At 46.6% G+C, this 24,800-nt stretch overlaps 4 protein-coding genes and 4 long non-coding RNA genes across 13 annotated transcripts in view; 4 read left to right on the top strand and 4 right to left on the bottom strand.

The window, feature by feature from the left end:
- Positions 1–13,421, bottom strand: part of LOC114848790 (uncharacterized) — a 28,294-nt gene extending 14,873 nt beyond the window's left edge. The window contains exons 1-7 of one of the 2 annotated variants that reach the window (XM_055506031.1): positions 13,265–13,421; positions 12,459–12,531; positions 10,933–10,970; positions 10,058–10,414; positions 9,711–9,889; positions 9,322–9,602; positions 8,730–8,881 (exon numbers count right to left, since the gene is read on the bottom strand). In XM_055506031.1, the coding sequence (XP_055362006.1) occupies positions 8,730–8,881; positions 9,322–9,602; positions 9,711–9,889; positions 10,058–10,411 (966 nt within the window). In that variant the 5' untranslated portion in view covers positions 10,412–10,414; positions 10,933–10,970; positions 12,459–12,531; positions 13,265–13,421. Of the gene's footprint in view, positions 1–8,729; positions 8,882–9,321; positions 9,603–9,710; positions 9,890–10,057; positions 10,472–10,932; positions 10,971–12,458; positions 12,532–13,264 lie in introns of those variants that run through there. The other variant, XM_055506032.1, reaches the window with a different exon arrangement.
- On the top strand, positions 217–759 carry LOC129603652 (uncharacterized). The gene is made up of 2 exons (XR_008693756.1): positions 217–393; positions 473–759. It is a non-coding gene; the product is annotated as an uncharacterized LOC129603652 (long non-coding RNA).
- On the bottom strand, positions 2,141–8,229 carry LOC114848788 (uncharacterized). Of its 5 annotated transcripts, XR_008693741.1 has the most exons (10): positions 8,095–8,229; positions 7,680–8,001; positions 7,474–7,548; positions 7,313–7,376; positions 4,450–4,820; positions 4,357–4,372; positions 3,819–3,901; positions 3,612–3,745; positions 3,457–3,512; positions 2,141–3,365 (listed from the first exon to the last, which is right to left on the bottom strand). XR_008693741.1 is itself a non-coding variant. In XM_055506034.1 (6 exons), the coding sequence occupies exons 1-5, from the start codon at positions 8,214–8,216 to the stop codon at positions 4,477–4,479; spliced, it is 927 nt and encodes a 308-aa protein (XP_055362009.1). In that variant the 5' UTR covers positions 8,217–8,229; the 3' UTR covers positions 4,107–4,372; positions 4,450–4,476. The 5 variants fall into 5 exon arrangements, 1 of the variants encoding a protein (XP_055362009.1); XR_008693739.1 differs by lacking the exon at positions 3,819–3,901 and having other exon boundaries at positions 4,335–4,372; XR_008693740.1 differs by lacking the exon at positions 3,819–3,901.
- Positions 7,037–7,830, top strand: LOC129603649 (uncharacterized). Its single transcript, XR_008693751.1, has 3 exons — positions 7,037–7,407; positions 7,515–7,579; positions 7,691–7,830. It is a non-coding gene; the product is annotated as an uncharacterized LOC129603649 (long non-coding RNA).
- Positions 10,317–13,544, top strand: LOC129603653 (uncharacterized). Its single transcript, XR_008693757.1, has 3 exons — positions 10,317–10,453; positions 12,465–12,536; positions 13,414–13,544. It is a non-coding gene; the product is annotated as an uncharacterized LOC129603653 (long non-coding RNA).
- A 4,967-nt stretch (positions 13,545–18,511) lies between these two features.
- LOC114848508 (uncharacterized) lies at positions 18,512–19,787 on the top strand. Its single transcript, XM_029139042.3, has 5 exons — positions 18,512–18,649; positions 18,738–18,979; positions 19,074–19,322; positions 19,411–19,560; positions 19,640–19,787. The coding sequence occupies exons 1-4, from the start codon at positions 18,512–18,514 to the stop codon at positions 19,523–19,525; spliced, it is 744 nt and encodes a 247-aa protein (XP_028994875.1). The 3' UTR covers positions 19,526–19,560; positions 19,640–19,787.
- A 2,545-nt stretch (positions 19,788–22,332) lies between these two features.
- On the bottom strand, positions 22,333–22,918 carry LOC114850763 (uncharacterized). The gene is made up of 3 exons (XR_008693750.1): positions 22,798–22,918; positions 22,642–22,697; positions 22,333–22,550 (listed from the first exon to the last, which is right to left on the bottom strand). It is a non-coding gene; the product is annotated as an uncharacterized LOC114850763 (long non-coding RNA).
- A 710-nt stretch (positions 22,919–23,628) lies between these two features.
- LOC129603597 (antifreeze protein Maxi-like) lies at positions 23,629–24,782 on the bottom strand. Its single transcript, XM_055505726.1, has one exon. The coding sequence runs from the start codon at positions 24,676–24,678 to the stop codon at positions 23,629–23,631; it is 1,050 nt and encodes a 349-aa protein (XP_055361701.1). The 5' UTR covers positions 24,679–24,782.
- Positions 24,783–24,800: the final 18 nt, after the last annotated feature.

The raw sequence follows: 24,800 nt of genomic DNA, 5'->3' as shown, positions 1-24,800 counted from the left end.
GAGGGACGTTCACTGGGCGGGGTCCAGGACAGTCGCTGCGCTTCCGTCCTGAGGGACTACAACACCACCCGGGACGTTGTAGTCAGCTGCCCCACGCTGATGACCAACACCTCCATCCACCTCTACAACGTCAACCAGAAGACGCTCCCACAGTGGTAGGATCCATCTCACCTCACTGGGACTGTAGACGAGGCAGCAGATGATTGAAACCTGTCATGATAAGGGATGTTTGTTTTTATCCAGGCACACAATGAGGAGCAAGGGAATGATGTGGTCAGACCAAGAACAGACGGTATGGCCACAGCAGTTACAGGGGAGAGTTCTTCTTTGCCACATCGGAGGGTCGCTCTGTGGATGACTGGTTGAAAGAGAAGAGACGACTGGATCCGAAATGTAGGTCTTTAGATGATTATATTTGCCTGTGTGTGTGTGGAGCGTCTGTCTGACCTCTGATCTGTTTTATTCTCTACAGACCAGCAGTCGCGCAGGTGAAGAACAATCCACGACAATGCATGTGACTCCTTTTCATCTTTTTTCTAATTGCAGGAGACACCAACTTCACGTGCAGCATAGTGTCACCTGTATATAGTTTGTGTAATTTTGCTTACATATATTTTGTGTGTATTTTGAAAATCTATCTAATTTTAATAGAGTATTTTGTTACAAATTTGTATTGTACATAGTTTAATTTTACTGTTGACAATGTTCTCAAGCTAATTCAATTGATGTTTTTGTTACATAAAAAATCTTTTCAAAGGATCAGTTCAGTGTTGACATCTTTTCTTTGTAATTACATAATGTATAATTTATAAATCTGATGTGAACCAGGTGAATGATGATGATCGCACATGATCGTATTGATCCATCAGGCCAGATCTAATGAGAGGTGTAGAACATTTGATCTGACCTGTGTGTCCCTCACTGACAGCTGTGTGACAGCTGATCATGAGTCAGAGCCACCAGGAAGACACTCGCCCAATCACCAGCTCCCAATCACGTTCCCTTTATTCCAGGAAGACGATCGTTCAGGGTAAAAGGCCCATCCCCTGCCGACGGCCCCCAGGTGGTCTAGGCGGCTCACAATACCCATTGTATGTCCTGTAGGTGTGACTCTGTGGGGGGCAGGTAGGAGCTCCATGAAGGCTGCCTGGATGAGGCTGAAGTGTCAGGCTGCACCAACTTTAGGGAACTCCACAAAGAAGAAATGGAAGACTTAGGAAGGCGAGATTTCACTGGATTCTAAGTGAAAGAGCTAAACACAGACAGTTGACAGCACAAAACTTCTTTGTCACCTCATCTTTATCATTCATCACATGCTAAACTATTCTTTACAGAACCTCCTCTCAGAAAAACTAAGAGAGAGCGTATAAAGGAGCCTTGTATTGTATTTTTATATTGTTATTATTATGTATTTTTTGTTACTTCCCTATTGTGATTGACTTGCTTCTGTTTTCACTTAGACACATCAAGGGCATCTTCTGAGGATGAGTCACTGTCCTTTTCTTCAAAATCTCTGGTCTTGTCTTCCTCATGGTCACCATCATCCTCCTCTTCCTCTTCCTCCACCAACTGTGGATGAGATCCATCCTGAGTACCTCAAGTCCTCAAAGTCAGAGGCCAATGTTCTCAACCGGAAAAGGCTGTTTTGCTCTCTCCAGGTTGGAGTAGAATATTTCTCACAGGTGGAGGACACTATACTTATTTCCACTATACACTAAAGCACATACTGTAGTAGTTTTCATTCTTCCGTTTCGATTATTGATTCAAACACATCACTAGATCTTACTCAGTCCACCATTAGTAAAATTGTATTTACCCTAGTAAAAATGTATTTACGTCAATACTTACTAAGGTGTTATATTTAAGCAATGTTTAATTCATTACAAAATATTTACCTAATTGTACTTATTCTACCTTTATAATTGTTATTTAGTATTTAGTATTGTTATTTAGTATTATAGTATGTGACTAAACTTTGCTTACTTGTATATACATTTAAATTTAAATGTTAATACATGCAATATTTGATACATTTACAGCTTTTTATTGCAGAACACATGTACTGTGTCCTGGTGTAGATGGGTCCCTAAGTTCCTGTTTTGTAATTTGTCAAAACTTAGAGGTAACATATTTTTATTACACACACACAACATAATGACACAAGCAATATTGCGGTGGAGGGTCACTTCTTTCCTACTACTACTACTACTAACATTTGACTTTCAAGCGATGAATGCTAAAATAAACTTTGAATTAACATGATTATTTACACACACACACACACACACACACACACACACACACACACACACACACAGAGTGACACCAGTAATTATGTGGTGGGTGACTCCATACACCTCCTCTCTGCCAGCCACAACTCTACAGATTTGCCAGCGTAAAGAGCACAAAAGTGTTCATACTGGTGCTGGCTGTGGCCATAATCTTTCTGCTTTGGCAGGCCACACAGCTGGCAGATTCTAAGTTTATTCGGCTTCCTTCTGTTTTTTGGAGATTTGAAACTGTGCTCATTCTCCCACTTTTTCCTCATGGTGAAGGCAGTTGTCCTGGGAATTTTTGGTGCTTCCTTTTCTTCCTGCTCCTTCAGCCACTCATTGGCAGACTTTGCCCCAGGTCCTGCAGTGTGTGTGCAGTAGAAATGCCCTTTGTAAAAGGCATGCCCCTTCAACAGGGTCCTGGGAAGTCCACAATGTCGGCATTGGTTTTGGCGCTCTTCTTGGGGCTCCTCTTGGGGCTCCTCTTGGGGCTCGTCTTGGAGCTCTTCTTGGGGCTCCTCTTGGGGCTCCTCTTGGAGCTCTTCTTGGGGCTCCTCTTGGCGCTGTTGTTGGCGCCCTTCCTCCTTTTTTAAGGCTTCTGCATCCTCCTGTTTTGCCTTCTTCTTCTCCATACAGTCATCCGTGATGGACCACTGTGGCGGGTACAGGAAGCAGCGGTGGCGGCAGCAGCCGAGGCAGCCGAGGGAGCCGAGGCAGCGGCGGTGGCGGCTGCCGAGGCAGCTGAGGCAGCGGCGGTGGCGGCTGCCGAGACAGCGGTTGTAGCAGCGGCGGCGACTGCTGCCACAGCTTTGGTGGCGGCAGTGGCCATGTCTGACACAGCGGCAGCAGCAGTTGACGCAGCGGTGGCGGCAGCGTCGGCGGCTGCGGCGGCTGCGGCGGCTGCGGCCCCAGCACCCTTTGGTGAATCAGTAGTTGCAGCATATTCTTGTAGTGAAGCAGCGGTGGTGGCAGCGGTGGTGGCAGCCACTGGAAAAGCAATGTTGGCAGTGCTTGTGGCGGGTGAGGAGGATGATGATCTCCATGGGGAGTGCCAGGCAAGGGATTCGTCCTCAGAAGATACCCTTGATGTTTCTAAGTAAAAACAGAAGCATGTCAATCACATCATTGCTGTAATGTAATGAAAAATACAAGTTAATATTGAGTGCAGTAAAAAAATACAAACCTTCTGTATACTCCTGGCTCCTTTTTCTCTCTATGTGTTTTATCAAAGGTGCTGTTCTGTAAATAATAGTTCAACATGTAATGATTAATGAAGGGCTGAACACATATACAGTTGATAGCAAAAAGAAGAAGATAAAGAATCCAGTTAGACCTCACCTTCCAAAGTTTTCCATTTCTTTTTTGTGGACTTCCCCAAAGTTGTTGCAGCCTGAGACTAGACCTTGACGAGACCAACAGCCTCATCCAGGCAGCCTTTATGGGGCTCCTACCTGCCCCCCACAGAGTCACACCTACAGGATATACAATGTGTATTGTGAGCCGCCTAGACCACCTGGGGCCGTCGGCAGGAGATGGGCCTTTTACCCTGAACGATCGTCTCCCTGGAATAAAGGTGAAGTGATCGGGAGCTGGTGATTGGGCGAGTGTCAAGGTGAAGTGATCGGGAGCTGGTGATTGGGCGAGTGTCTGACAGCTGTCACACAGCTGTCAGTGAGGGACACACAGATCTGACCAAATGTTCTACTCTCTCACTAAATGTGGCATGATGGATCAATACGATCATGTTCGATCCTCATCATTAACCTGGTTCACATCAGATTTATAAATTATACATTATGTAATTACAAAGAAAAGATGTCAACACTGAACTGATCCTTTGAAAAGATTTTTTATGTAACAAAAACATCAATTGAATTAGCTTGAGAACATTGTCAACAGTAAAATTAAACTATGTACATTACAAATTTGTAACAAAATACTTCAAAATACACACAAAATATATACAAGCAAAATTACACAAACTATATACAAGTGACACTATGCTGCACGTCAAGTTGGTGTGTCCTGCAATTAGAAAAAAGATTAAAAGGAGTCACGTGCATTGTTGTGTATTGTCCTTCACCTGCGCGGCTGCTGGTCTGTAGAGAATAAAACAGATCAGAGGTCAGACAGACGCTCCACACACACAAGCAAATGTAATCATCTAAAGACCTACATTTCGGGTCCAGTCGTCTCTTCTCTTTCAACCAGTCATCCACAGAGCGACCCTCCGATGTGGCACAGAAGAACTCTCCCCTGTAGCGGCTGTGGCCATACTGTTTGGTCTTGGGCTGACCACAGCGGCCACAGCGGAAGTGTGTAAAGATCTTCCTCTCTTTAAGAGGGAGACCCCTTTCTCGCTGACGACGCAGCTCCTCCTCTCTAATCCTCCTCTGCCAGGCTGTGGAGCGAGGAACGGCGGCGGCGGCAGCAAGAGCAGCAGCAGGTGCAGCAGGAGCAGCAGCAGCAGCAGCAGCAGCAGCAGCAGCAGCAGCAGCAGCAGCAGCAGCAGGCGCAGCAGCAGCAGCAGGCGCAGCAGCAGGCGCAGCAGCAGGCGCAGCAGCAGGCGCAGCAGCGGTGATGGAGATGGCATGGTGGGTGATAGTGGTGATTGTGTCAGGAGAAGCAGTGATGGTGGTGGAGGCTGCAGAGGTCATGGCAGGAAAGACGATCAGGGCATACAGGGCCGGTGCCACAGGCCCACGGTGTGTGGTTGCCAGCCCTGAGGGGTCTTCAGGTTGAGGGTGCTGCAACAGCCTCTGAGGTAGCACAGGGTTCACCTTCCGAGACTGTGATGGGACACCCTGAGTACCAGCAGCAGGTCCACCTGGTCCGGGGACAGTACTGAGGAGGAAGGTGGTGCTCATTCCCTTGCTCCTCTCTGTGTGCCTGGATAAAAACAAACATCCCTTATCATGACAGCTTTCAATCATCTGCTGCCTCGTCTACAGTTCCAGTGAGGTGAGATGGATCCTACCACTGCAGGAGCGTCTTCTGGTTGACGTTGTAGAGGTGGATGGAGGTGTTGGTCATCAGCGTGGGGCAGCTGACTACAACGTCCCGGATGGTGTTGTAGTCCCTCAGGACGGAACCCCAGCGACTGTCCTGGACCCCGCCCAGTGAACGTCCCTCACTGTGGACGTTACACAGCTTCATGAAGATGGCCTCCACCAGCCTGCTGACTTTAGGGGACTGAGCAGCGCCCGCACCTTTGCCTAGAAAGGAACTGCACAAAACCAGAACCCAGCGTTCAAGGACAGAACAGACATGAGGAGACACATTTAATATTGATGACTCATATCTATGATTGAAATCTCACCGCTGCATGCTGTCCACGCCGGGAATTCTGCTGGACCGCAAGCTCTTAAAGCGGCCTGTCACCAACCGCTCCTGGTGGCGCGGGGGGAAGGCAACTGGTTCCTTGTCATGATCCAGCAGCTTCTCCCACAAGGCGATGATCTCTCTGGCCTTTAGCTGCGTCGCATACGTGTGATGACGCAGCTCTACTAGGGCGTGGGCCAGAGCGGTGACGTGCTGGTACCCGCTACGCCCATCTGGGCCAAGTGCATCCTGTAAATGCAAAAGAATAAAAAGATGGAATAAATATCCATATCGTAACCAAAAAGACACAGTCAAATGCTGGGTTATGTCTAATGTGTTACACCTACAGGGCCGTCACCCTCTGCGACATCCATTCCCGTCTCCACAGCGGATTTTTCCCATGAGACGGGGTCGGTGTCAGCTGAACAAGCAGCAGCAGCAGCAGCAGCAGCAGCAGCAGCAGCAGCAGCAGGCTGGTCATGCAGAAACTGCATGTCCTGCAGCTCCCCAAACCCCTCGTCCTCCTCCCCCTCATCATCATCCACAACCTCCACGTCAGCCTCATCCAGGCCGTCGGGAGCGTCTGGATCCCGGCCCAAATCCTCCAGCACGGCACCCGTCTGGGAAAACAGGTACTCCACCCCAATCAGCTCACCTGAAAGAAACACAAGGCGACATGAGTTTACATGTTTTCACTCATGTACTCATCACTCGGGGTGTGATGCTGTGATTTCCAGTCCACTACCTGTGTACTCTCCAGGCTGGGTGTATGTCTCCACCACCGTCATACCCATAAACTCTTGGGTCAGCCGCTTTAGGTAATCCTGCAGCAGGGCATCGTAGCAGCGCGGGACCAGCCTCTGGGCTCCTTCCACTGAAGCTCTGCCGCGGTCTTCATTCCATCGTACCAGGCCCTCCAGCAAGTACACCTGAAAGTGCAGGGCACTGGCTGACGTGCCTGGAGACAGGGAGAGACAAAAAAATTCCGCTATTAGGAAAACAATCTCAACTTCAACATCTCACAACAACACAACACTAGTAACAAGAAAAAAACTAAACAGCCGTTTGTTTCCCCTTTTGTTTCTCACCAGGTATGAAGCCGTTCAGGTGAAGGTGGAAGGACTCCAGTGAAGTGGATCCTCGGGCGCAGCGGTAGACGGGGAGCCGGATCCCTCCCTTGGTCAGCTCCCCCGTCTTAGTGTAGAGCGCCACTCCCGGGGGATCCTGGATGCAGCTCAGGTGACGACGCTGCACGCTCCAAATCGCCTCCATCCTTTCATGATCGATGAGGATGACGCCCAGATCGTTTCGCAGGTCCCAGAACTGATCCAGGAGCTCCTGGATCAGCCTCTCTGTCTCTGCCGCGCCGCGCGTGTAGCGGCGGCAGTGACGCGCCAGCTCCTTGGCAGAGAGACGGATGTAGGAATCTCTTCCCTCCTCTGCGCGCTTGGCCTTCTCCAGCAGAGCCAGGTCGTCCTGGTCCCACATGTAGATGGCGTAGGACAGCCGCGCCATGAACTGAGGGTACAGCTGGTGGCTCTCAGTGGTGACACCTCTGGCAAAGCGTCGCATGAGGTGCCACACGTCCAGCCTCACCACCAGCTGGTCCCACTCGGAGAACATGGCGGATGTGCCCGTCCGTCCAGTGAGGGAGCAGCAGTCACGGCCCACGTACAGCACCGCTGGAGGGGCCACCTGGGCTTCTCGGTACCGCCGCATCAGCCCTGCGGCCATGGGCAAAAGCCCATCCCCCTCTGCAGCCGTGAGGACGGACATGAGCACCTGGTAGAGGTGGAGAGCAGAGAACAACAAGGTCAGTGATGCATTTCATACACGGTGAGGGGAAAGAAGCTGATGCCCCCCCCACACACACACATACCTGTCCGTACTCGTTGCCCACGTTTGTCACCCACGCTGCAGTGCCCGCAGCTTTGCCAGCCAGCTTGGAGGTCATCTGGACGTGTGACAAAAGGCAGAAAGAAAATGTAATCAGCACTGATAATTACATAATTATATAGATTATAATTATAATTAGATCTAATTATATCTAATTAGATGGATTGATCCGTGATGACCAAAACGGACCTTCTTTGTAGATTCCATCTTCAGAATGTTGCCGAAGATAGACGTGACCCTGGCCTTGGTCGCCTCCAGCCTAGACAGGGCGTCCCTGACAAAGACGGAGAGGAGCCAGCCCACGGTGGGCACCGGGTGCAGGGGTGGGACAGTCACCGGCTTGACTGCTGCACCCGCTACGCCCAGCTTCTTCAGCACCCCGAGGTACGTTGCAGTGCAGGACATCCAGGTCTCTGTGTGGTCCTCCATCAGCTGTTTGCGAAGGCGGGTCGCACTGTTGCCCAAAGTCCGCTGCCTCATCTGCGAGATCACAGACTTGTGGCAGGACAGCCTGAAAGGGAGCACAACAAGTCAACGGTTGAAATCCTGACCCGACACGCCTCTTTACGTTTATATGTAGGCGTCTCACAGGCTCAGCACTTACTTGTAGGTGAGTACAGCCGGGAATTGATTCCGGTGACCCGGGTCCAACTGATTGATGATGTCCGGGACCCAGGCGGCCATCTTCTTCCCACAGGAACGACATTCCAGGCACTCTGTGCCCATAAAGTACCAGCCGTCCCTGTCCAGAACCCTGCGCACCGTCTTGTGCAGTCCCTGCGCCGGTCAGCTTCGTGTCACAGCTGGGGCACACAAGCCTGCACGCCCACATCTTGTAGGGCAGCCACAGGAAGAACGGCCTCTGGAAGAAGGCGTGGGACGATGCAGGGGTCTGGGTGTAGAGGGGCCGGGCTCCGGGAGGGTACCACCAGAGGCGAAGGTCGGTGGTGAGGACACGCTGGCCCCTGGCGTTCCTGGTGAACAGAGCCCGGCCCACCCAGTCCTGCTGCTCCTCCGGCAGAGTCTGCCTCCAGCTGTGAGGCAGCAAGCTTCAACACAGAAACAGACAAAAGGTCAGCACAAGCCAAACAATGTGAAGCACAGTGGGGGATGCAGGCAGCAACTTCACCACAGAAACAGACAAAAGGTGAGCACAAGCCAAACAATTTGAAGCACAGTGGGGGAGCTGCCCTGCAGAGGGAGGGAGGGGAGGGAGGGAGGGGGGGGGGGGTGTCTCACCTCTGAGCCACTAATTGGCCGCGAGGGTTTAGGACAGCCCTCAGCTGCGGCTGCAGCTCTGGTCCTGGGCCGCACGGCGACGCTGCTGTCACCACTGGAAGACAGGTCCAGGTCATCGACGGGCACAGGAGTGGAGGCTGAAGATGGGACCTCTGCAAAAATAACTAAAAGTAATCAAAGTCATGCAAATACTCAGACATGAGAGAGATTCCACAACACGTGTCGTTGAATCTGTCTGATGTCTGTGTTCTGTGCACAGAACAAACTTTACTATGCCAGTTAAACTACTGACGGACAACAACAATCACCATACCATAATGTGATGACATACAGACGGACAGCGAAGCGTGAGTATCTACCAAGGTTAGGTTGTTAGGCCTACAGCTGATCTCTACAGGGTCCAGTAAACATCAACCTTACCTCGTAGTCACCTTATAACTTACATACAGTTTTACACCATTAATCCATAGAAGGCTTCTGAATAACAGAATAACAGCTATTATCAGGTCCAAACACGTTCACCACAGAATCATTACATTTGATAAAGGGTTATAACCATTGCATGTGTGCGTGTGCGTGTGAGTGAACTCACGCTGACTCTCCACCTCTAAGGCAGCAGCCAGGAGCATCTCGTCTGAGGGCTCGTTAGCAGCTGTTTCACACAGAGAAGACAAAGAAATCAGCTTTTCAGAGACACGCGTGGAGGCAGCAGGAACAGCAACTGGGAGCACAACACCGTCAGATGGTGGGCACTGGGGCTGCTGGGAGGGATGCTGGTTCTTCTCCTGGTCCCGGCCCAGTATGTAGGTCTTTAAAGCATGCAGAGAGCTGCCTGGGATGCACTTCTTCTTCTTCCTCAGCCACTGCACGTAGCTACAGAAACAACAACATCACTAACAACTGTGTGCGCGGTTGTTCCAGAAAGACTCAATGTCACTATTTCATCTGCACATGGTGTTTGTTGTCTGTGCACAGGCTTACGTCTCAACCTCTTTCCCCGTGGCCTCGTACATGGAGGCGTAGGTCATGGCTCCGTGGGGGCCGAACCCCACCAACTTCTTGTCTTGGCTCCGGACAGACTTGGAACCCTCCGTGGCACGCCGTCCCTCCACGGCTGACATCACCTCTGGGAACAGCTTGCTGTAGGAGGTGAGGGCATCCTGTGTAGCGGGAGAACAGAATATGTGTATTATGACAGAAATAGGAATTTCTTGATGATTGCTCTGATTGAGCTGTGTGAGTTGGGATCCGTATAATAGTTCTAATGATGGCTCTACTTTTACTGTACTAGGATGAGTGAGATATTTCTGTGTTGTACTCCACAGCACCTTGTTGGCCATAAGTGGTGAGCTGGATGTGTCACCACTCTCCCGCTCCTTCTGGTGTGAGGCCAGCAGGGACACAGCGTAGCCCACGTCGTGACTCAGGAGCCACTTGAAGGTCTGTCCCCGGTACTGCCCAAACTGGATCTCATATTGGCTGAGAAGCAGCTGGGAGCAGTGGGGATCTCCTCCTCCTTGCAGAATGCGAGCTTTCGCCTCCTCCTTCACCTTCTGAGGCACCTTCACCTTCCATGCCTCAGACCCATGATAGGCCTGGGCCACCGTCAGTGCTTCTGGTGAGGGCCTGAGAGTGAGCTCAGTGGACGAAGGCTGCACACGGAACAAAGGGCGATGGTCCATGATCTAAGGAATCAGAGAAACATACAATGAGCTGTACACACGGTAATAAAAACATTATATGTCTTATCATATTCTAGCATGCGTTTTTAATATTTTCTTACTACTTTATAGTGATTTTACCATATAATAAATGAGTACACTGAGTGCGTTATAGAACGTTTATACAGAAATTAGCTTTTCTAAATAAAGAAAACGTGCATTTTAGGTAGTTCACAATTAATTGTGCATTGATGCCTGACACATGAATACGAATTACGAGCAATAACTCTCTAAAAGAAGTATCTAGTCATTAAGGTAAAATACTGGTAAAAGGTGGTCGCATGTTTGAAGATGTAATTTTATTTAAACGGAGCAAACTCCGACAATGAAAAGCAAATATAAAGAACTGTCGAAAACGTCGTGTACTGTGGAGGAGACTGAAAATGTGGGTGCAAGACCGTGAAAAATAAGGTGAAAATAAGGTGAACTTGTTTAAAATTTAAAGAAAAGGAGTTCGCAAGTGTATCAAAATGCATTCTTACCTTCGTGAAAAGTCCGCTACTCACAATAAAGTTTATCGCTGTAAAGAAAGAAATGTCGACAAAGACTGAGTCTGTAAAAACGAAATGGCAGTGAAGTAGAATCAAACTGACGCCTCCTTTTCGCGGTGTCCAACTAAACTAGCCAATTACATCGTTTAGCTGACAAGTAGGACAGACCAATTAGGATGCAAGCCATGTAGGACAACCGGAAAGGGAGCATCGGTTTGGGGATGGCGCAAACACGCCGGGCCGTACCGCGTGTGGTGGGCGTGTCCGCGGGTGCAATAAACTCCCTGAATTGTTTCCATGCAGCGCAAGGATGACACGCAAATTCGTGAAGCGTTCCTCATTTTAAATAATATTTTAAATATTTTCGGGTCAACTTCTGGTTACGGCTCTTATTTTGAAATACAGACTACACGAGGAGAGACGCGAAACATCGATGTGATTGGATGAACGCGATCAGGTAACGAGTGTGACGTAAGACCAGAAGAACGTGACTTTCGGTGGGCAGCTGGACGGTTTCTCTAGCGATTCGTAAAATTGCCAATGTATAAAAACAGTTAAAACACGACCGCAACCAGTGTTTAAGATTAGTAGCTTTACAAGTATTGTCGTTTTAACTATAGTCATGTAATAGACGGAGACTCCACACGGAACACAGGGCGATGATCCATTAGCAAAAGAATCAGATTTTATCTGGTTACACCGTGAAAGACACACGATAACTTTTTAATTTCCATCTCTGACACTCATCTCTGACTTACTGTGACGTCAACTCGTTCGACTCATGGGAAGGTTCAGATTCACTGTGAAGAAAAGCTATCTTTCCTTCACGATTGCACCAAAAGTCAAATACATTCATTTTAAGATAGTTTATCAGCCCTGTGCTATCCTTAGCTACACTGTGAATGCTTTGCCTCTGAAATGATTTAAGTCGGACAATATTCCCCATTTCTCTTATTTATTCATTACATGGGCAACTTGTATTCAAGAATCTCAGATAATGTCAATGTGATTTTACTTGTGTGCAATTATCAAATCCACACATGCAAATGGAATGGTTGTACTCCCTCGCCTAATTTATTGGACCAATTACTTGATTTATTATATTTTACTTTTATCTGTATTTCCATATTTGATTATCCCTTGTTGTGCCTAACAGCCCTGTTTGTAAAATAAATAAACGTCACAAACGTATCTGTAGTGTTTAGTGATTTACATGAGTTAGTCATATTTTTAAATGTATTTTACAATAAACAACGTGCAGAGAAACAGTTCAAAACATGGTAGCATCCTGTGCCACCAACATTATCAGACTGAAGAGACAAAAGCTCCACCACCTCGTATTCTTCTCGGTGTTTCACCTTGTAACACAGTCACAGCTAATTATAGTCACTGGTTCAACTCTGGTCTGTTTCTAGCATGTGTGATGTCACAGAAAGACAATAAACAACAATTAAAACAACAATAAAAGCCAATAAACTTTCTTCCTGTCGCTCTTGTTTCTTGTGCTCAACCCTCACCTGCAGTTTCTCAGTGTCGCCAGCAGATGTCAACCCGTGACCACGCATTGGATCTAGGAGCCGCAGAAAAGGGCTAAGGTGAAACAACAAACATCGTTAATAACAACGTTGAGAACAAACATCAATTTATTAGGCCATTGGAGGATTTATACCAGACAAATGACAAGAGAACTGGACCCAGGGCTAAAACTCACCAAATAATTCATCATAATCGTGAATATACGGATACAATATTAATTTTACTCAAGACTCAAGTTATTTTGAAATACAGACAACATGAGTAGGAACTGATGCTGAACTGTTTCTTAAGTAGTGAGCGATTCCCATGAGTCCGTCATTATTATTACCGTATTACACACTTGACCATGTGCATATAGAAAAAGTTCAAAGGTGGCAGCAGCCAGTGTTTAAGGTTAGCAGCTTTAGAGGGTAGTACTATAGTCTCATTTTAACCCTGTTTTAAGTTTAATCGGAAAAGTAAAGTTTTAACAAAGACTTTCAAGAATTTAAAGTCATTCGTAAAATAAATTAGAAACAAAGAAAGACATTTGCACAGAAGTAAAATCAGGGTAACAGTATCTGAGATTAAAATAACGTTCAAATAAGAGAAAAGGGGAATATTGTCCAACTTTAAGGAGATCCAGTTGTGAAAAGTTAAATAAACTTAAACATAAAACTTATGAAGAAAAGCATTTACAGGGCAGGCTTTCAGACCAATGAACAAAACCTGTCTCATTTATTTGCTTCAGCTTAGTATTTTATCAGTTCTCTATTGTCACTTGATCAGTAGTAACTAATTACACCACCTCTTGTTATAATAAGTATTAATACAGTAGCTGCAGCTGCACACATGGCGGGTCCTGGATGCAGCTGAGGTGGCACATCTGCGTAGTTCATATGCTTTCCATACTGGCTGCGTTCAACAAGGGGATGTTCATAGAGTTGTGTCCTGCAGGTCCACCAAAGGAGTCCAGGAGGTTCTGGATCAGGATTGCTGACTCCTCCACTCCAACAGTGGAGTTGCCACTCCTTTGTTGTTTTGTGAAGATGCCGTGTGACAGCTGCCTAATAAAGGTTGGGTACAGCTCACGGCTCTGTGTCGTTACACCTGCCACAAAGTGCCTCATCAGACAGTGCAACACGCGTGCATATATTTCTTTATGTCTTCCAGGCTACAATCTATATAATATAAATGAAACAAGGGTCGTTGTTTTTGACACACCTAACTATTGCAGGCAGCAGTCCTGTCCACACGGGTGACCCTAGGGGACGTTCCCTGGCGAGTTGGTACCGTCTCATCAGTCCAGCTGCTGCCATCATGGACAGGCCCCCAGAACAAGTAAGGACCCTCATAAGGACCTGCCAATACTCCTTCGCTACGTTGGTTGCACGGTGTCAGTCACAGGCTGTACCGGCGAGCTTCCTTGTCACCTGGAAAGAGATATTTTTGTTGCGGTAGAAGTGTGTGGACACAAGAATCAGTTTAATGCGATAAAAACCTTCCTGGTTGAAGCCATTTTCAGGATGGATCCAAAGGTGGACGTGATCCTGGCCTTGTACTCCTCCAGGCGTGTTAGAACGTCGTAGCCGTAGACTGTCAGCAGCCAGGCAGGGTGATGGGACAGGGCGGTGGAACCTGCCCCTTCACAGTGGATTTAGGGCCGGGGGTGGGCTCTTTCACTAGGGCCTGGGGGTGAGGCCATTTGTGGCCTCGCCCACTGGCCCTGGTGGAGAGATCACCACCCAGTTTTAACTGCAAAAAAGACATTTAGTTCAGTTCATTTCATTCAGTTATCAATGTGTTAGCCTAAGGTACATCCCTGCTTATTTATTTTGCATCAATTGTTTACTTAACAGATTTCCTTGGTTCCAGCAGCTGGTTGCACCCCCACCCCAAAAGCAAACAGGAGAAAAAAAATCTAAATGTTAAATCCATATGTAAATGTTAAATGTAAATGATCAAACTCAATAAGTAAGACTTCACCCCCTATGATCCTAGATCAGTGACGCGGACTCAAACACCTTAAACAGTATGCATAGCTCAGCCCACATCTGACTCTGGATTGGTGGACGACAATACTGGAGAGAAACCTGAAGTCGAAGCCATCATGGCCGTCAGCTCTGACTCCCTCACGTTAGTGGAGATTGAAACAGGCTGTAACGGCAGGTGTGCGGGTTGAGTCGTAAACACCATTAATGGAGAGTTAAGTAGGTTTAAAAAAGAATAATTCCTGTGGCGCCGGAGGAGAATTAGTTAGCTAACTTTGCTAGCTAGCCAAAGTTACATCCACGCTATAAGCAAAAGTTTCCAGGTCAGATGTGGGCGGGGTTTGCGCGCACTGTTTGAGGTGCTTTGTTACCTGGATTTCGGAGACAGACATGTAAATGGCCAGTGTGACCAGGGACAGGATCAGTACGATGTAGGGAAACGATTTTAGAATAATAGATATTAGGACAAGAAAGCTTCTGTAAAAGAAGAATTTTTTTTTTATTATTTACAGAGTATACATGTTCACAACAGTATTTACCACCAGTTACATATTGTGTCAAAGTAAAACAACTTTAAAAATCTTTTGACACTAAAAATATAAAAATAATCATTAAAAACTTCCAAGCTGTGACAGAGTAGCATGTTCTACATTGTCATTTTAAAAATTTGACATTAAAAATATAGAATTATTTCTTTCTACAAAAAACCTTAAGACAAGCAGTGTCTGCTGTAATCCTTAAATCTGACAGCAGACCAGGAAGAGATGATTGTTTCAAATTATTCATCTAGCCACTCAGGTCAAGTCCTTCCCCACGAAAGGACTTCCTATTCACCCCATAATCACATTTGAGGTTCATCACTCACAGCAATGTATTTTGCTTGCCACGAGCAACAAGTCTCCTTCACTCCACTGCTAAACTGTATTTTGCAGTGGAGAGGTTTAGCGTTGGGGTTCTTCCTCGAACGATTCAAATATCCCATGGTATCTTGTGGTGTGGCCTTTAGGATGGCGTCACCTTCCTCACCACAGATCAGTTCTCTGTGGCAGTCACATATAATCGAGCCCTTTGCAAAATGCTTGGTGCCACAACTCCTGTTAAAAGGAAAACATTACTTTTGTTAGTATCACCATCGTTCCACTGATATTACGTCTTTGTTGGTGGTCAATTACAGTTTCCTATGAATGAAAAGTGTTTTTACCCTCTCCTTGTTTGTCATCAAAGGACTTGTTGAATCCCCAGCGTCACCACCATCGGATTCAGATGATTCTGAAGCCCCAGTGCTTTTGCCTACCGCAGGCCACCGCTTCCATAGTAGGAGTGGTACTAGGAAACAGTGGCCCGCGTTGTCCTGATGGCCGTTGCAGCCGCCCTCTCCCGCCTGGCCGCTGCCTCCTCGATATCCTGGTCAGAGGGCGCACCAGACACAAAGAAAGCCCCTTTCCCTCAGGTTTCGGACCATGTTCCATCTGGTGACCTGGTCAGGGAAAATGCTGCACAAGTCCATGTAGTCCCAGTTGCGCTGGTAGCGAGTCCAGGTTCTCATACTTTCTTTGGCTCTCTTCACCTCTGCCTGTCTTTCTTCAGGAGAAGCATTTTTCATGCAGGTTCTGAGAAGGTGGGTGGGCAAGCTGTCCTGAGGCTTCTGGCACAGAAGGCAGTGAACAATGCGGCGATCCTTTTTGCTGTGAGAGGAGGTATAATTCACAGATTATTGGATGAACAAACAACTAAGTCTTTGTTTGACATATGTCCTCAATGCAAATGACAAACTACAATGTATGGCTCAAACAAGCATTTATATCTGCCTTAGAACAGTGAAAAGCACATTCAGCTGGGACTATGGGGTGCCAAATGTAAAAGTAGAACCTATAACTAGTTTCTCACATTTAACTAAATGACACAACATGTTTTCTCACATTTAGTTAAATGTGCAAAAGTCTAAATGTAAATGTTAAATATAAATGTAAATGTTAAATGTTAAATCTAAATGTTAAATGTTAAATCTAAATGTTAAATGTTAAATGTAAATATTAAATGTTAAATCTAAATGTTAAATGTTAAATCTAAATGTTAAATGTTAAATGTAAATGTTAAATGTTAAATGTAAATGTTAAATGTTAAATGTAAATGTTAAATGTTAAATATAAATGTTAAATGTTAAATATAAATGTTAAATGTTAAATGTTAAATGTTAAATGTTAAATGTTAATGTAAATGTTAAATGGTAAATGGTAAATGGTAAATGGTAAATGGTAAATGTTAAATGTTAAATGTTAAATGTTAAATGTTAAATGTTGGCCGAGTGTAAAACTCGCGCTGGTCTCAAATCAGAGACGCGAACTCAAACACGTCAAACAGTACGCATAGCTCCGCCCACATCTGACTCTGGATCGGTGCACGAAAATACTGGAGAGAAGCTTGAAGTCGAAGCCATCATGGCCGCCAGCTCCGACTCCCTCCCGTTGGGGGAGATTGAACGGGCTGTAACGGCAGGTGTGCGGGCTGAGGCTCCGCTTCAAACTGCCGTTCTGTCGTAAACACCATTAATGAGTAGTCAAGTAGGTTTAAAAAGAATATTTCTGTGGCGCCGGTGGAGAATTAGTTGGCTAACTATACTAGCTAGCCGAAGTTACGTCCAGGCTAAAAACAAAAGTTTCCAGATCAGATGTGGGCGGGGTTTGCGCGCACTGTTTGAGGTGATTGAGTTCGCGTCTCTGATCTGAGACCAGCGCTGTTTGAGGGTAGGGATGGAGTCTACTTGCCCATTCATGAATATTCAGTTTTACGCTCGGCCAACATTTAACATTTACATTTAACATTTAACATTTACATTTAACATTTAACATTTACATTTAACATTTACATTTAACATTTACATTTAACATTTACATTTAACATTTACATTTAACATTTAGCATTTAACATTTAACATTTAACATTTAACATTTAGCATTTAACATTTACATTTAACATTTACATTTACATTTACATTTACATTTTACATTTACATTTAACATTTAACATTTAACATTTAACATTTACATTTAACATTTACATTTAACATTTAACATTTACATTTAACATTTAACATTTACATTTAGACTTTTGCACATTTAACTAAATGTGAGAAAACATGTTGTGTCATTTAGTTAAATGTGAGAAAACTAGTTATAGGTGCTCCTTTTACATTTGGCACCCCATATGGGACATCCCTATCAATTTTCCCGCCATTTGTGTTCCACACAAAAGGCCACCATTTTGTCACCAGGTGTGGTCCACACACACGTTTGTTAAGATGTGGTCCACACACATGTTCCACCATAAGACTAAACTCATCCTATACTACTACTTTTAATACTATTACTTTATAGCAACTTGACTTGAGGCTTTTGAAAGGCATTAAGATTGGGCCTGTTACAATTGTGGTCCACACAAAGGACCACCATTTTGCCACTACATGTGCTCCACACAAATGTTTGCTTAAGCTTCCAACATAAAAACTTCACCCACTCTTTACTCTTAGTTTTACTGTTATTACATTTTTACTAATTACTATTACTACTCCACAATTTACTAAGCCTGCAGTAAAGCAAAGTAAACTTGACTCATGGCTTTTGAAGGGAACTCACATTGGGCTAGTCACTCAGTTACCCAAAAATAAATTTGAAATAAAGACTTACCTATTTTTTCGAGATTCCATGTCTTCCAAAACTCCTTTCTTTAAACAAAGCAGAAAAGAGTTCTTATCCAAGGAGGTCCAAAAGCAGAAAAGAGTCCAAATCCAAGAAGGTCCAAAAGCAGAAAGGAGTCCTGATCCAAAGGGGGTCCAAAGGCAAAATGGAGGTCCCTCACAAATCCGACTGTATTTATGTGAATCTGCACTAAGCCCCACCCACCTGAATTGAATTGACCAACCTGGATCAGCCATATAACTCCACCCACCTGCTACGGCCACCATTTTGTCACAAGGGTGTTGTTCACACATAAAAATTACTTTTACTACTTTTATTATTACAATTTCTGGTAGGCAGTGTTCCCCTCCAGGAAATGACACTATTAGAATGCCAATATCTCAGAAGGACAAAATCACACAGGAATTGGCCTTACATCTACACACAGTCCTGAATTACAGCTTTAACCATTCAGCTGTGACCTTCCTATCAGTTTGGAGTTGGAGACGGGAATGGATGTCGCAGAGGGTGATTAGACATAACCTACCATTTGATTGTGTCTTTTTGGTTACGATGTGGATATTTATTCCATCTTTTTATTCTTTTGCATTTACAGGATGCACTTGGCCCAGATGGACGTAGCGGGTACCAGCACGTCACCGCTCTGGCCCACGCCATAGGAGAGCTGTGTCATCACACGTATGTGACGCAGCTAAAGGCCAGAGAGATCGTCGCCTTGTGGGAGAAGCTGCTGGATCATGACAAGGCACCAGATGCCTTCCCCCCGCGCCGGTTGGTGACAGGCCGCTTTAAGAGCTCGCGGTCAAGCAGCATTGCCGGCGTGGACAGCGTGCAGCGGTAAGATTTAAATCATAGATATGAGTCATAGATATTAAATGTGTCTCCTCATGTCTGTTTCTGTCCTTGAACGCTGGGTTCTGGTTGTGTGCAGTTCCTTTCTAGGCAAAGGTGCGGGCGCTGCTCAGTCCCCTAAAGTCAGCAGGCTGGTGGAGGCCATCTTCCTGAAGCTGTGTGACGTCCACAGTGAGGGACGTTCACTGGGCGGGGTCCAGGACAGTCGCTGCGCTTCCGTCCTGAGGGACTACAACACCACCCGGGACGTTGTAGTCAGCTGCCCCACGCTGATGACCAACACCTCCATCCACCTCTACAACGTCAACCAGAAGACGCTCCTGACGTGGTAGGATCCATCTCACCTCACTGGGACTGTAGACGAGGCAGCAGATGATTGAAACCTGTCATGATAAGGGATGTTTGTTTTTATCCAGGCACACAATGAGGAGCAAGGGAATGATGTGGTCAGACCAAGAACAGACGGTATGGCCACAGCAGTTACAGGGGAGAGTTCTTCTTTGCCACATCGGAGGGTCGCTCTGTGGATGACTGGTTGAAAGAGAAGAGACGACTGGATCCGAAATGTAGGTCTTTAGATGATTATATTTGCCTGTGTGTGTGTGGAGCGTCTGTCTGACCTCTGATCTGTTTTATTCTCTACAGACCAGCAGCCGCGCAGGTGAAGAACAATCCACGACAATGCATGTGACTCCTTTTCATCTTTTTTCTAATTGCAGGAGACACCAACTTCACGTGCAGCATAGTGTCACCTGTATATAGTTTGTGTAATTTGCTTACATATATTTTGTGTGTATTTGAAAATCTATCTAATTTTAATAGAGTATTTTGTTACAAATTTGTATTGTACATAGTTTAATTTTACTGTTGACAATGTTCTCAAGCTAATTCAATTGATGTTTTTGTTACATAAAAAATCTTTTCAAAGGATCAGTTCAGTGTTGACATCTTTTCTTTGTAATTACATAATGTATAATTTATAAATCTGATGTGAACCAGGTGAATGATGATGATCGCACATGATCGTATTGATCCATCAGGCCAGATCTAATGAGAGTGTAGAACATTTGATCTGACCTGTGTGTCCCTCACTGACAGCTGTGTGACAGCTGATCATGAGTCAGAGCCACCAGGAAGACACTCGCCCAATCACCAGCTCCCAATCACGTTCCCTTTATTCCAGGAAGACGATCGTTCAGGGTAAAAGGCCCATCCCCTGCCGACGGCCCCAGGTGGTCTAGGCGGCTCACAATACCCATTGTATGTCCTGTAGGTGTGACTCTGTGGGGGGCAGGTAGGAGCTCCATGAAGGCTGCCTGGATGAGGCTGAAGTGTCAGGCTGCACCAACTTTAGGGAACTCCACAAAGAAGAAATGGAAAGACTTAGGAAGGCGAGATTTCACTGGATTCTAAGTGAAAGAGCTAAACACAGACAGTTGACAGCACAAAACTTCTTTGTCACCTCATCTTTATCATTCATCACATGCTAAACTATTCTTTACAGAACCTCCTCTCAGAAAAACTAAGAGAGAGCGTATAAAGGAGCCTTGTATTGTATTTTTATATTGTTATTATTATGTATTTTTTGTTACTTCCCTATTGTGATTGACTTGCTTCTGTTTTCACTTAGACACATCAAGGGCATCTTCTGAGGATGAGTCACTGTCCTTTTCTTCAAAATCTCTGGTCTTGTCTTCCTCATGGTCACCATCATCCTCCTCTTCCTCTTCCTCCACCAACTGTGGATGAGATCCATCCTGAGTACCTCAAGTCCTCAAAGTCAGAGGCCAATGTTCTCAACCGGAAAAGGCTGTTTTGCTCTCTCCAGGTTGGAGTAGAATATTTCTCACAGGTGGAGGACACTATACTTATTTCCACTATACACTAAAGCACATACTGTAGTAGTTTTCATTCTTCCGTTTCGATTATTGATTCAAACACATCACTAGATCTTACTCAGTCCACCATTAGTAAAATTGTATTTACCCTAGTAAAAAATGTATTTACGTCAATACTTACTAAGGTGTTATATTTAAGCAATGTTTAATTCATTACAAAATATTTACCTAATTGTACTTATTCTACCTTATAATTGTTATTTAGTATTTAGTATTGTTATTTAGTATTATAGTATGTGACTAAACTTTGCTTACTTGTATATACATTTAAATTTAAATGTTAATACATGCAATATTTGATACATTTACAGCTTTTTATTGCAGAACACATGTACTGTGTCCTGGTGTAGATGGGTCCCTAAGTTCCTGTTTTGTAATTTGTCAAAACTTAGAGGTAACATATTTTTATTACACACACACAACATAATGACACAAGCAATATTGCGGTGGAGGGTCACTTCTTTCCTACTACTACTACTACTAACATTTGACTTTCAAGCGATGAATGCTAAAATAAACTTTGAATTAACATGATTATTTACACACACACACACACACACACACACACACACACACACACACACACACACACAGAGTGACACCAGTAATTATGTGGTGGGTGACTCCATACACCTCCTCTCTGCCAGCCACAACTCTACAGATTTGCCAGCGTAAAGAGCACAAAAGTGTTCATACTGGTGCTGGCTGTGGCCATAATCTTTTCTGCTTTGGCAGGCCACACAGCTGGCAGATTCTAAGTTTATTCGGCTTCCTTCTGTTTTTTGGAGATTTGAAACTGTGCTCATTCTCCCACTTTTTCCTCATGGTGAAGGCAGTTGTCCTGGGAATTTTGGTGCTTCCTTTTCTTCCTGCTCCTTCAGCCACTCATTGGCAGACTTTGCCCCAGAGTCCTGCAGTGTGTGTGCAGTAGAAATGCCCTTTGTAAAAGGCATGCCCCTTCACAGGGTCCTGGGAAGTCCACAATGTCGGCATTGGTTTTGGCGCTCTTCTTGGGGCTCCTCTTGGGGCTCCTCTTGGGGCTCGTCTTGGAGCTCTTCTTAGGGGCTCCTCTTGGGGCTCCTCTTGGAGCTCTTCTTGGGGCTCCTCTTGGCGCTGTTGTTGGCGCCCTTCCTCCTTTTTTAAGGCTTCTGCATCCTCCTGTTTTGCCTTCTTTCTTCTCCATACAGTCATCCGTGATGGACCACTGTGGCGGGTACAGGAAGCAGCGGCGTGGCGGCAGCAGCCGAGGCAGCCGAGGGAGCCGAGTGAGCTCGAGGCAGCGGACGGTGCGGCTGCAGAGGCAGCTGAGGCAGCGGCGGTGGCGGCTGCCGAGACAGCGGTTGTAGCAGCGCTGGCGACTGCTGCCACAAGCTTTGGTGGCGGCAGTGGCCATGTCTGACACAGCGGCAGCAGCAGTTGACGCAGCTGGTGGGCGGCAGCGTCGGCGGCTGCGGCGGCTGCGGCGGCTGCGGCCCCAGCACCCTTTGGTGAATCAGTAGTTGCAGCATATTCTTGTAGTGAAGCAGCGGTGGTGGCAGCGGTGGTGGCAGCCACTGGAAAAGCAATGTTGGCAGTGCTTGTGGCGGGTGAGGAGGATGATGATCTCCATGGGGAGTGCCAGGCAAGGGATTCGTCCTCAGAAGATACCCTTGATGTTTCTAAGTAAAAACAGAAGCATGTCAATCACATCATTGCTGTAATGTAATGAAAATACAAGTTAATATTGAGTGCAAGTAAAAAAATACAAACCTTCTGTATACTCCTGGCTCCTTTTTCTCTCTATGTGTTTTATCAAAGGTGCTGTTCTTGTAAATAATAGTTCAACATGTAATGATTAATGAAGGGCTGAACACATATACAGGTGATAGCAAAAAGAAGAAGATAAAGAATCCAGTTAGACCTCACCTTCCAAAGTTTTCCATTTCTTTTTTGTGGACTTCCCCAAAGTTGTTGCAAGCCTGAGACTAGACCTTGACGAGACCAACAGCCTCATCCAGGCAGCCTTTATGGGGCTCCTACCTGCCCCCACAGAGTCACACCTACAGGATATACAATGTGTATTGTGAGCCGCCTAGACCACCTGGGGGCCGTCGGCAGGAGATGGGCCTCTTTTACCCTGAACGATCGTCTCCCTGGAATAAGGTGAAGTGATTGGGAGCTGGTGATTGGGGCGAGTGTCAAGGTGAAGTGATCGGGAGCTGGTGATTGGCGAGTGTCTGACAGCTGTCACACAGCTGTCAGTGAGGGACACACAGATCTGATCAATGTTCTACTCTCTCACTAGATGTGGCATGATGGATCAATACGATCATGTTCGATCCTCATCATTAACCTGGTTCACATCAGATTTATAAATTATACATTATGTAATTACAAAGAAAAGATGTCAACACTGAACTGATCCTTTGAAAGATTTTTATGTAACAAAAACATCAATTGAATTAGCTTGAGACATTGTCAACAGTAAAATTAAACTATGTACATTACAAATTTGTAACAAAATACTTCAAAATACACACAAAATATATACAAGCAAAATTACACAACTATATACAAGTGACACTATGCTGCACGTCAAGTTGGTGTGTCCTGCAATTAGAAAAAGATTAAAAGGAGTCACGTGCATTGTTGTGTATTGTCCTTCACCTGCGCGGGCTGCTGGTCTGTAGAGAATAAAACAGATCAGAGGTCAGACAGACGCTCCACACACACAAGCAAATGTAATCATCTAAAGACCTACATTTCAGGGTCCAGTCGACTCTTCTCTTTCAACCAGTCATCCACAGAGCGACCCTCCGATGTGGCACAGAAGAACTCTCCCCTGTAACGGCTGTGGCCATACTGTTTGGTCTTGGGCTGACCACAGCGGCCACAGCGGAAGTGTGTAAAGATCTTCCTCTCTTTAAGAGGGAGACCCCTTTCTCGCTGACGACGCAGCTCCTCCTCTCTAATCCTCCTCTGCCAGGCTGTGGAGCGAGGAACGGCGGCGGCGGCGGCAGCAGGAGCAGCAGCAGCAGCAGCAGCAGCAGCAGCAGCAGCAGCAGCAGCAGCAGCAGCAGCAGCAGCAGCAGCAGGTGCAGCAGCAGCAGCAGCAGCAGCAGCAGCAGCAGCAGCAGCAGCAGCAGCAGCAGCAGGAGCAGCAGCAGCAGCAGCAGCAGCAGCAGCAGCAGCAGCAGCAGCAGCAGGTGCAGCAGCAGCAGCAGGCGCAGCAGCAGGCGCAGCAGCAGCAGCAGGCGCAGCAGCAGGCGCAGCAGCAGCAGCAGGCGCAGCAGCAGGCGCAGCAGCAGGCGCAGCAGCAGGCGCAGCAGCAGGCGCAGCAGCGGTGATGGAGATGGCATGGTGGGTGATAGTGGTGATTGTGTCAGGAGAAGCAGTGATGGTGGTGGAGGCTGCAGAGGTCATGGCAGGAAAGACGATCAGGGCATACAGGGCCGGTGCCACAGGCCCACGGTGTGTGGTTGCCAGCCCTGAGGGGTCTTCAGGTTGAGGGTGCTGTTGTTGGCGCCCTTCCTCCTTTTTTAAGGCTTCTGCATCCTCCTGTTTTGCCTTCTTTCTTCTCCATACAGTCATCCGTGATGGACCACTGTGGCGGGTACAGGAAGCAGCGGTGGCGGCAGCAGCCGAGGCAGCCGAGGGAGCCGAGGGAGCCGAGGCAGCGGCGGTGGCGGCTGCCGAGGCAGCTGAGGCAGCTGAGGCAGCTGAGGTAGCGGCGGTGGCGGCTGCCGAGACAGCGGTTGTAGCAGCGGCGGCGACTGCTGCCACAGCTTTGGTGGCGGCAGTGGCCATGTCTGACACAGCCAGCAGCAGTTGACGCAGCGGTGGCGGCAGCGTCGGCGGCTGCGGCGGCTGCGGCGGCTGCGGCGGCTGCGGCGGCTGCGGCGGCTGCGGCCCCAGCACCCTTTGGTGAA

The sequence above is a fragment of the Betta splendens genome, chromosome 22 (assembly GCF_900634795.4).
Source record: "Betta splendens chromosome 22, fBetSpl5.4, whole genome shotgun sequence".
Lineage (NCBI taxonomy): Eukaryota > Metazoa > Chordata > Actinopteri > Anabantiformes > Osphronemidae > Betta > Betta splendens.
Note: the sequence above shows the minus strand (reverse complement) of the source record. Positions and strands in the feature narration are given on the sequence as shown.

What these genes read in the sequence shown, in the direction of transcription:
- LOC129603597 (XM_055505726.1), bottom strand. Translation starts at nt 24,678, where the DNA reads ATGGCCACTGCCGCCACCAAAGCTGTGGCAGCAGTCGCCGCCGCTGCT.
- LOC114848788 (XM_055506034.1), bottom strand. Translation starts at nt 8,216, where the DNA reads ATGGGCACAGAGTGCCTGGAATGTCGTTCCTGTGGGAAGAAGATGGCC. An exon ending in CCGGCTGTACTCACCTACAA is followed by an intron (nt 8,002 to 8,094) that starts GTAAGTGCTGAG and finishes GCTCCCTTTCAG; the next exon opens with GCTGTCCTGCCACAAGTCTG. An exon ending in GCCCATGGCCGCAGGGCTGA is followed by an intron (nt 4,821 to 7,312) that starts TGCGGCGGTACC and finishes TGCGCCTGCTGC; the next exon opens with TGCGCCTGCTGCTGCGCCTG.
- LOC114848508 (XM_029139042.3), top strand. Translation starts at nt 18,512, where the DNA reads ATGCCAATATCTCAGAAGGACAAAATCACACAGGAATTGGCCTTACAT. An exon ending in GGGAATGGATGTCGCAGAGG is followed by an intron (nt 18,650 to 18,737) that starts GTGATTAGACAT and finishes TTGCATTTACAG; the next exon opens with GATGCACTTGGCCCAGATGG. An exon ending in CAGAAGACGCTCCTGACGTG is followed by an intron (nt 19,323 to 19,410) that starts GTAGGATCCATC and finishes GTTTTTATCCAG; the next exon opens with GCACACAATGAGGAGCAAGG.